Source organism: Taeniopygia guttata, chromosome 17, assembly GCF_048771995.1.
Source record: "Taeniopygia guttata chromosome 17, bTaeGut7.mat, whole genome shotgun sequence".
Classification (NCBI taxonomy): domain Eukaryota; kingdom Metazoa; phylum Chordata; class Aves; order Passeriformes; family Estrildidae; genus Taeniopygia; species Taeniopygia guttata.
In genome coordinates, this window is record NC_133042.1 from 1,836,106 (window position 1) to 1,845,519 (window position 9,414).

Sequence of the window (9,414 nt, forward strand, 5' to 3'; positions counted from 1 at the left end):
GGTCCTCTGTAGGTTATGGTGCAAACACAGACTAGGGATGGGGTTCCCTTTTCCCCAACGTGCACACCCATCCAGCCCCCTCCACTGTGCCCATCTTTTCCATTTAGGGGTGTTTTTCAACCCCAAAACCCCCTCCCATGATTCCACTAGATTATTTTGCATCCCAGTCCTAGAATGGTAGTGAGGGTGGGGGGAGGTAGGCGATTCCCAGGAACAATTAGCTAATTAACATTTCAATGTCAATACTTAGCCCAAGCCAAGTGTCCCAGCCAGGCTGTTTTGTTCATAACACTCTGCACTTGCTGCTTTTTCCAGCCTCGTTATTTTTGATGGGCTCACTCCTTCCCCGCAGACTGAGTTGATTTTCTCTGCCTGTTTCTCCTGCTGGCAAAGGGAAGCACCGCGTCAGCCGCAATTAACCCTCTTGGCAGCGTCAGCGCTTTGACCTTTGGGGTGACGGTTCCGGGCTGGTGACACAGGGCGGACACGGCGGGGGTGGGGACGCTGTGCCCGGTTCCCGGGGGTCAGGGGTGAGCTCAGCCGTGTTCGCCCGCACGGTGAGACCAGACGAGACCGGGGGGGCTCCGGGCAGGAGGGGACACGGGACCGGCCGGCAGCGGCCATCCCACGGCACGGCGAGAAGGAAGTGCCGCCCAGGGCCACTCCTCCTCACCATTTCCTCCGCGGGGCTGCTGTCTGTGCGGATGAGAGAGCGGAGGAGCTGCCGGCCCGGCCGAGGCCGCTCGCTGCGCTCGGCGGGCGGAGGGACCGAGGGGACCCCGCGGGTAACTGCGCTGCCATCGGCTCCCCCGTCCTGCTCCCCATCCCTCGGGGGTCACCGAGGCACTGCAGGGCTATTTCCAGCTCCATCCCTGCCACCGCCTTCTGCTCGTCCCCATCGCTGCTTTCCGCCAGGAGCCGCCTCGGTTTTTCAGGGATGCTCTTGCTGCCGATGGTTTGGGATGTTTCAGGCTTTTCCCCATCGCTTGCTGTCCTTCCCTTCGGACTTGGCTTCGGGGCCTGGCAGAACTTGGGGCTGGGTTGGTGGGGTTTGGTGGCGATCAGGCTGTCGGGGGTTGTCACCCCTGGCTGTCACCCCTGGCTGTCACCCTGCGCCGTGTGCTCGGGGAGGGTGGGCGCCGAGCTCCGGCCGTGAATCGAGCACCGTGCTCGGCTTCTTCCCAGCCGGGCCCGGGCAGCTGCAGTTGGGGATGCCGGGGTCGTGCTGCCTCTCTGACATTCCGCCTTTCTCCTCCCAGCCGCTGACCCCTTATTCTGCAGCCCTTACAAAAAGGAGCTGCTTTGTGCCACCTTCCCCATGGAAATGCTCCCTTTGGGATGGAGGGTTTGGCTCCAGCTGGGGCTGGGGGATACCGATCTTTAGAATTTCCCAGCTGTTCCCTTTTTCCCCAGCAGCTTTGCTCATCTGCAGAGGATGAGTTTGGGTGCAGCCTACCCTGCCGGGGCTATTTAACCCCGGCCGCGGTTCTCCGCTGGCCTCTCCTGCCACCAGCGGCTTTTGCCGCCTGCCCAGGGCTGTCCCCATCCTGCTCCCCTCTCCCAGGCCGCCTTCAGCTGCCCACACAGGCTCCTCTGTTGTGGAAACGTTGTTTTGGAGCAGCAGGCTGCACGAATGCAAACACTGCAAGAGGCTTCCCACGAGTGTTTCCAAGTGCAAGTTTTCCTGCGGTGTCAGGCTCGGCACAGAACAGAGATCAGCAGTGTTTACACGAGCACTGGGATGCTGCACACCGAATTCCTGCCTTCTCTTTCCTGTTGTTTTCACCAAATATTAAATTAAGCTGCCAAAAGTGCACCACTGCAGGCTGGCACAGCCTCCTGCCCAGCCCTGACCCAACTCTGAGTGTGCAGGGGCTGCTTTCAGAAACTTCCAGTCCTGTGTAAATACCAGCAAGTATTATGGGCTGAGTCATGGCTTTAACAGGGTTATTATAGTCATGACTGGACAGATTCCTTGCTCAGGATGGAGTTCTGTCCTTCCACCCTGCCTTGCTCAGCTCATCTGGAGGGTTGGGCATTCCACACCAGTGGGATGGATGTGCTGGTGGGCTTTTGGGAAGAGGCTTTTGAACACTGGTGAGCACTCAGTCCTCACCTTTCCCCACGAGTCTTGTAGGGGCTTTGGGCTCTCTGCATGGACACGGCAGTGGGAGAGCAGGCTCTGGGCTGTGAGCAGCCACATCACTCCGTGTTTCAGCTGCAGCAGCACCTGCCTGTGGCCTGGCAGCCTCCATGGAGAGTGCTTGGGGTGTCCTGCCTTTCCCTGCCAGGAGCATCCTCCCAGGCCTTGAAGGGAGCCGATGAAAAAAAGAAAATTTTATACAGATCTTGTTATGACAGGACAAGAGGTTATGGTTTCAAAGTAGAAGACAGTGGCTTTAGAGTAGATATAAGGAAGTTTCTGAGAATGAGGGTGGTGAGGCCCTGGCACGGGTGCCCAGAGTGGCTGCCCCACTCCAGGCCAGGTTGGATGGGGCTTGGAGCAGCCTGGGCTTGTTGGAGGTGTCCCCTGTGGCAGGGGTTTGGAGCGAGATGGTCTTTAAAGGTTCCATCCAGCCATAACTATTCCATGATTCTGTGATCCTTCTGTTCACTAAAACTTTTCCTGTAAATTTCCATAACCTCCTCCCTGGCATTGAGCAAACCTCCTGGTCACCTGCAAGGGCTTGGGGCTGAGAAAATGTCACCCTGAGCTTGTGGAGATGTTTGTCAGAGCCTGGAGATGTGCCTGATCCCTTGAGTCCGTGCTGGTCTGAGCTGCAGGGGTGCTCCCCAGTGGCTTTGGGGACAGCTGTCCCTTTGGGGACCTGCAGCACCATGTGAGCAAGGTGATGCAGGCTGGAGAGGAGCAAGGACGTGGCTGCAGGGTGGTGTGGGGCAGCCCAGGGCGCCCAGTGGCATCCTTTGGGTGGCATCGCAGTGATGGCAGCATCTGCTTCTTCCTGGTGCTGCCTCCTTGCCAGATCCTGTCTGGCTGGTTTTGCCTTTGCACACCAAGCCCTGCACAGGGTCAGGAATTAGGTCAGCAATTAGCACTCGGGGTTAATTGCTGCCAGCAGTGGCAGCTCCAGCGATGATGGCACGGCTCTCCAGCTGCCCTCTCACAGTCCCAAAATCAGCTTGTGCAGGGTGTGGGAGCGAAGCTTTGCGTTTCAGAGCAGCCAGGAGGGTGTGGGGAGGAGCAGGGAGGCAGAGGGAGCGGTGCCAGTGCCCGGGGGTCCCGCACAGCCCCGGGGTGACCCCGGGCTTGGGGGGTGACGGAGCCGCTTTGCGCAGGGGAAGTAAAGCCTCGTCCAGAGCGTGACTTGGTGCAGGTTGGTGGCTTCCTGCTGAGCTGGAGCCAGTTAATAACAAACTTCCAGACCTCCCTGTTCTCTCCAGAGCTGTGCTGCTTTTGGCAAGGCCCGCTGTTGATGTTTTAAGGATGGCTGATGAAAGTGGCATTTCCTCACGCTGCCTGTGCTGGCTCTGTGCTGCGGGGCTGGCAGTGCCACAGCAGCAAACTGTCCCTTGTGTCAGCACTGTGCAGCCCAGAGGTGTCAGAAAAATGCCCTCCCACCATGGCACAGCTGCTGCCACCTCCAGCCTTGTGCCAGGCAGGGCCAGGGCTGCATCCAACCCTGCAGAGCTCTGCTCTCCCAGGGGTTCCCTGCTGGGTCTGTGCCTCTTGTCACATCCCTCTGGCCTCTCCTTCTTGCTTGCCAGCTGAGGTTTGTCCGTTCAGATGGTTGTCCCAGGATGACCATGCCCTCAGCTCTCCTGTGCAGCTCCAGGGTCTCATGTGGCAGCCCCTGTGTCCCTCCTGCATGTCCAGGGGTGTGTGTGGGCACACAGGGCATGGAAGGACCGTGGGGGTGCCAGGGTTGGGGTTCTGTGGGGCTGCCCCACTCCTCTCCCCACAGCCATGTGCTGCTGGCAGGCTCAGGCACAGCCACGCTGGTTCTCTGCAGCCCCTCTGAGCCTTCCCATCCAGGGCAGCTCCCATCTCACCTCCCTGCCAGGCACATCCATCAGCACAGCCAGGAAAATCCTCCCTGGGAGGTGCCACCACAGCCAGGATGGCAACCATAGCAAGTTACTCCCACGCCACGAGAGGGGCCTGGTGGACAAGTGACTTCCCACAGGGTGTGTACGTGCCTGTGTGCAAGTGCTGGCACAGAGGTGGGGCTTTCTGTCCTCCTGGAATTTAGCAGGTGTAGGGGAAGAGGAGCACTGGGCAGCTGTGGTTCAGAGCATGGGTCAGTCTGTCCTGCTGTCCTGCCTCCTTCTTACAGCACAGCCTTTGGCTTTGGCCCCAGCCAGCTTTGACCTTCCCTTCTGCATCTGAAGGCAGGGCTGGGTTTGTGTTACAACATCAGTTTGCATTAATTGACACTGAGGAACGACTGAGGGAGCTGTGGGTGCTCAGCCTGGAGAAAAGGAGACTCAGAGGTGACCTTATCACCCTGTACAGCTCCTGAAAGGTGGCTGTGCTCAGCTGGGGTTGGGCTCTTTCTCCAGGCAGCACTGACAGAACCAGAGCACACAGTCTCCAGCTGCACCAAGGGAAATTTAGGTTGGATATCAGGAAAAAGATTTTTACAGAAAGGGTGATAAAGTTCTGGAATGGCTGCCCGGGAGGTGGTGGAGTCACCACCCCTGGATGTGTTTAACAAAACCTGGATGTGGCACTGGGTGCCAGGGTTTAGGTGAGGTGTTGGGGCTGGGTTGGATTTGATGATATTGAAGGTCTCTTCCAAGTGATTCTGTGATTCTGTGAATTTCATCTGTTATTTTGCACATCTGTCCCATCTTCCAGAAAGTCAGCTTAGGTCTGAAAGTCTCTGCCACCGTGCCATTGCTGATTGCTGTGGCTTTCTGCCCATTAGAAAGGGGGATATCTGTCTAATTCCACTGTTATTGGTCACTTCCTGATTTTAGGAAGGCTGATTTTATATAATTCCTTTTTTTTTTTCAGAAAGAAGATGATGTGAATGGACTGTAAGAACCAGAAAAGATGGAGGAAGAGCTGCCCTGCTCTGAGGTGGATGGAAAAAGCGTCCTCAGGGATCTGGGGGTGGAGATGCCCTGCATGGAGAGCAATCCCACAGGAGACACATCTGGAGCAGAGGAGGATGCAGGAGACGTGCCCTGTGCTGAGAGCAGCATGAAAGAAGAGGCTCATTGTGACCCAGGAATTTTCTTCACTGAGGGCAGCGTGGAAGGAGAGATGCAGGGCAGTGGCAGCGATGGGGAAAGGGACATTCCCAGCACTGGCAGTGACAGGGAAGGGGAGATTCCTGGCACTGATAGTGACAGGGAAGGGGAGATTCCTGGCACTGGCAGTGACAGGGAAGGGGAGATTCCTGGCACTGGCAGTGATGGGGAAGGGGAGATTCCTGTCACCGATAGTGACAGGGAAGGGGAAATGCCCCGTGATGCAAAAGAGGAGGCGTCTTGCTCTGAGAGTGACGCAGAGGAAGCACCAGATGCTGTGATCACTGCTGCTTCTAAGAAAATAACTTCAATTTCCTCTCCCCTGCGGGCCATCGTCCGCCTGCGCCGGCGCTACCGGGGGCTGAAGAAAAGCCGCCTGCATTTGGAGCTGCCTCGGGAAAAGTCCGCAGAGTTTGTCCACACCAGGCTGCTTCAAAGGCAGCTCTCCCTGAGCAGAACTTCCCTGTACACCCCTTCCATGTCCTTCTTTAATCAGTCTGGCTTTGAGAGCTCCCAGTACTTCACCTTTGACACGTCTGTGGAACATTACTCTGTGAAAAAGTGCAGGAGGAAAAAGAGCCGGAGGAAATCCAGGATGGTTCTCTACCCGGATAAAACAAAAAAATACCTCCCAGCAGAGGAGAAAAGCAAGGCAAAGCGCTGCCTCTTCTTGCTCATTGCCATTATCTTCTTCCAGATTCTCAATGCAATAGAGAACCTGGATGATAACCTCCAAAAATACGACCTCGACGGTTTGGAGAAAACCATGCACCGGGAAGTATTTGGGCAGAAGGTTGCTGTGGAAAGCATTGTGGAATTACTGAAGGACTATCTGGCTACCCACATCCACAACAAGCCTCTGGTGATCTCTCTGAACGGCCCCACAGGGGTTGGGAAGAGCCACGTTGGCTGGGTGCTGGCCAAACATTTTCGCTCTGTCATGGACAACGACTTCGTGCTCCAGTACTTTGTGATGCATCACTGCCCCAGCGGGGTGGATCCCCTCACGTGTGAGATTGATCTGTCCAAGAAGATTTCTGACATGGTTACCAGAGCTGAAATAGAGGAAAAGACCCCATTGTTTATTCTGGATGAGGTTGAGCTCATGTCCCCCGTCCTGCTGGACACTCTCAGCCGATTCTTTGAGCCCAATCAGACCAACGAGTTCCTCAATGCCATCTACATTTTAATAAGCAACCTGGGAGGTGCTGAAATCACCAAGTTTGTTATCCACAATGCCTCCACTGAGCTCCTGCATCAGCAGCGGGGAGCTGAAGAGCTGCTGAGCATCATCCAGCCAGTCCTGGTCGGTGTCCACCCTCTGTGGAAGGCTGCAGACATCATCCCCTTCGTCCTTCTGGAGAAGTCTCATGTCATAAACTGCCTCCTGGAGCAGATGAGGAGGGAGGGGCTCTATCCCGACCAGAAGCACATTGAAAATTTGGCAAATCAGCTCAGTTACTACACTACAGGGGACAAGCAGTACTCCAGCATGGGCTGCAAGCAGGTTGTGACCAAAGTCAACCTCCTGTAGGGATTTACTGCAGAGACCAAGCCCTGCTCTCGGGCTTTGCAAAGTTCTGTGCTCATGAGGAGCCTGTTCCAGCAGGCTGTGCTCAAGGTGTCCTGGCTCTGCCCTGGTCCAGGCAGAGGGGTGGCAGCCTGGACAACCTGGTCCCTGTTTTCCTCCAGAGATTTCACTTTTTCCTGATGTTCTGTGGAAAAGGAAGGGCAAGGAAGCTGGAGCCACCTCCCAATAAGTGCAAGATGCTTTGTTCTTCATTCTCATTTGGGATTCTTGTCATTAAGGAGTTTTCAGGTGGCATCAAAAGCTGCAGGATATAAATAGGATGGAACAATCCCTGGGTCACTGCCCCTGCAGAATATGTCACCTCATGTGCTTCACTCTCTCCAGGCTCACAGCTCCTTGCTTTCCTTGGTCCTGGCTGGTGTGTGCAGAGCAGAGGCAGGGCTGGACACCGGCACTGGGACAGTTTGTGCCTCCTGCCCCCAGATGTGCAGGCCTGCCTTCCCCAGCTCCTGTGTGACCACATCCTCAGGAGAAGACTTTCTGGACCTGTTCCTGATCTGTTCTGAGCTCATCCCTGAGCTCACCTTTGGCACCTGCAGTGAGATTTCTGCCTTGCAGGTGTGTTTGGGCTTGTCTCAGAGGTTGCTCAGCTGTGCCAGATGGTGCAGGAATAACCTCTGGATTCATTCAGGTCTGGTGGTGACGCCTCATCCTCAGAGCTCTTCTGCTTTTTGCCTCTGGGGACACGTCACTGTGGGCAGGCATTATCTAGAAAGCCCAAAGCAGCAATTGATGGATATTTAACAACACACACTGGAAAAGACAGTTTGGACTGATGGAGTGGGAATCCTGAGCTTGTTCCCAGTCCTGAGAGGCCAAGAAGAGGCTTTGCCATTGAGCCTCGGGTGAGATGTGGCCTGGGAGCAGCTTGGGAAGAACACACAGCCACGTTTTGAGCAGAACTGAGCAGGTATTTATGACATTGTTTTCTCAGGTTGTGGTTTTGTACAAGATTTCTACAACTTGCTGTGAATTCCCAGACAAGAAACCCTGTGGATATTTGCACTGGGGTTTTGATTCACCTTCTAAATTGCTGGTCTCCAAAGACTCTGTCACATACTCCAGCTTCCAGAGCTATTGTCAGGAATAAACCCAAACTATCCTGAATAAAAGAATTGAAAGTACATTTCTTTCATTTGACTGAAATTTGGATTTCCTCCAGAATTTCCCTTCTGGAGCCATGTACCCCTGGTAAACCCAATCCCAAACCCACACAGTGCAGCAGTGACAAAAGCTGGGTCCTGCACAGCTCCATCCAAGCCACCTCCTAAATTCACATGTCTTCAAAAACCAACGTGTTGGAACTGGTTTCCACAGCTTAGAGAGCTCAACTTAAGCAGTAAGCTTAGCTAAGACATTTGGGATGCTTTTATCCTGGATGAGGAACAACTCAGGGACCAGGATTCCCCCACTCCAGCTGGGAGAGGGGCAGATGTGAGTTCTGATTGTCTCAACAATGTTTTTGTTTACAAATGCCACCCAGGGGGTGTTTGGTTGTGCCAGAGGTCCCTGGGTGCCTCCACACCAACCACCACCCTGTGCAAATGTGGGGGGTGGCTTTGAGTGGAGCTGAGCATCTGCAGGGTTTGTTGCCACCCCTCTAAGGCTCTCCTGCCCTAAATCAGGGCTCCTAGCCATTCCCTGAGCCTGAGTTTTCCCAAGTGCACCTTGAAGTTTTTGTGTCTCACAAAGCTCCTCAGTGCACAGGGGTGGGGCTCAGCTCATTGTTCTCTACAGCTCCTGAAGGGAGGCTGCAGACAGGTGGGGGTTGGTCTCTTCCACCGGGCAGCACTGACAGAACAAGAGGACACAGCCTCAGCTACGTCAGGGAAGGTTTAGGTTGGATATTAGGAAAAAATTTTCACTGAAAGAATAATAAAATACTGGAATTGTCTTCCTAGGGAGGTGGTGGAATCACCATCTCTGGATGTGTTTAAAAAAAGACTGGACTTGGCACTTGGTGCTATAGTCTGGTTGTGGTGTTAGGGCATGGGTTGGACTTGATGATCTCAGAGGTCTCTTCCAACCTCATTATTCTGTGATTCTGTGATTCTGTGATTCTGTGACTCTGTGATTCTGTGATTCTGTGATTCATCCCTCCCTCTGGAGGCTCTTGTCAGACAGCACAGGAACATCCAGGCTATGGAGAGGGCTTTTCCTGCCAGAAGAGGATGCAGGACTCGCATCCCAGCTCAAATGGCTCTTTAGGTTGTCCCCTAGGCTTCGTTGGGGCACATCTCTGTTGTGCTGGGAGCAGTGATTTGTGGCAGGCTGCTGCTGCCACCCTGCTGCACACCCTGTGTTTGATGCCCTGTTGAGCTGTTCCCTGTCCCTGCTGGCTGGGGCTCCTGGGGACACGTGCAGGTACCCTGCACCCTGCAGCTGCATCCCAAAGCCACAGTGGGGCTTGGGCCAAATTCCCTTTTTGCATTTGCCCTGGGGAAAGTGCAGGGTGATTCCAAACAGCTCTGTAGTGAGGGGGATGCTGTTACTGAGAGCAGGCAGTGCAGTAGAAGGGTGGGAGGGGATAGGAAATTGGTTTTGAGGGCACAGCCTGTGACCCCACTGCCAGCCTGGAGCTTTCCCTGGGCTGGGGTCCCGTGGGC

At 54.9% G+C, this 9,414-nt stretch overlaps 1 protein-coding gene across 4 annotated transcripts; it reads left to right on the plus strand.

The window, feature by feature from the left end:
• Positions 1-281: 281 nt before the first annotated feature.
• TOR4A (torsin family 4 member A) lies at positions 282-7,932 on the plus strand. 4 transcript variants are annotated; one of them, XM_030286645.4, is made up of 2 exons: positions 282-557; positions 4,979-7,932. In XM_030286645.4, the coding sequence occupies exon 2, from the start codon at positions 5,018-5,020 to the stop codon at positions 6,749-6,751; it is 1,734 nt and encodes a 577-aa protein (XP_030142505.4). In that variant the 5' UTR covers positions 282-557; positions 4,979-5,017; the 3' UTR covers positions 6,752-7,932. The 4 variants fall into 4 exon arrangements, with proteins under 4 accessions (XP_030142505.4, XP_030142509.4, XP_030142508.4 ...); XM_030286649.4 differs by having other exon boundaries at positions 512-530; XM_030286648.4 differs by lacking the exon at positions 282-557 and adding an exon at positions 564-955.
• Positions 7,933-9,414: the final 1,482 nt, after the last annotated feature.

What these genes read in the sequence shown, in the direction of transcription:
- TOR4A (XM_030286645.4), top strand. Translation starts at nt 5,018, where the DNA reads ATGGAGGAAGAGCTGCCCTGCTCTGAGGTGGATGGAAAAAGCGTCCTC.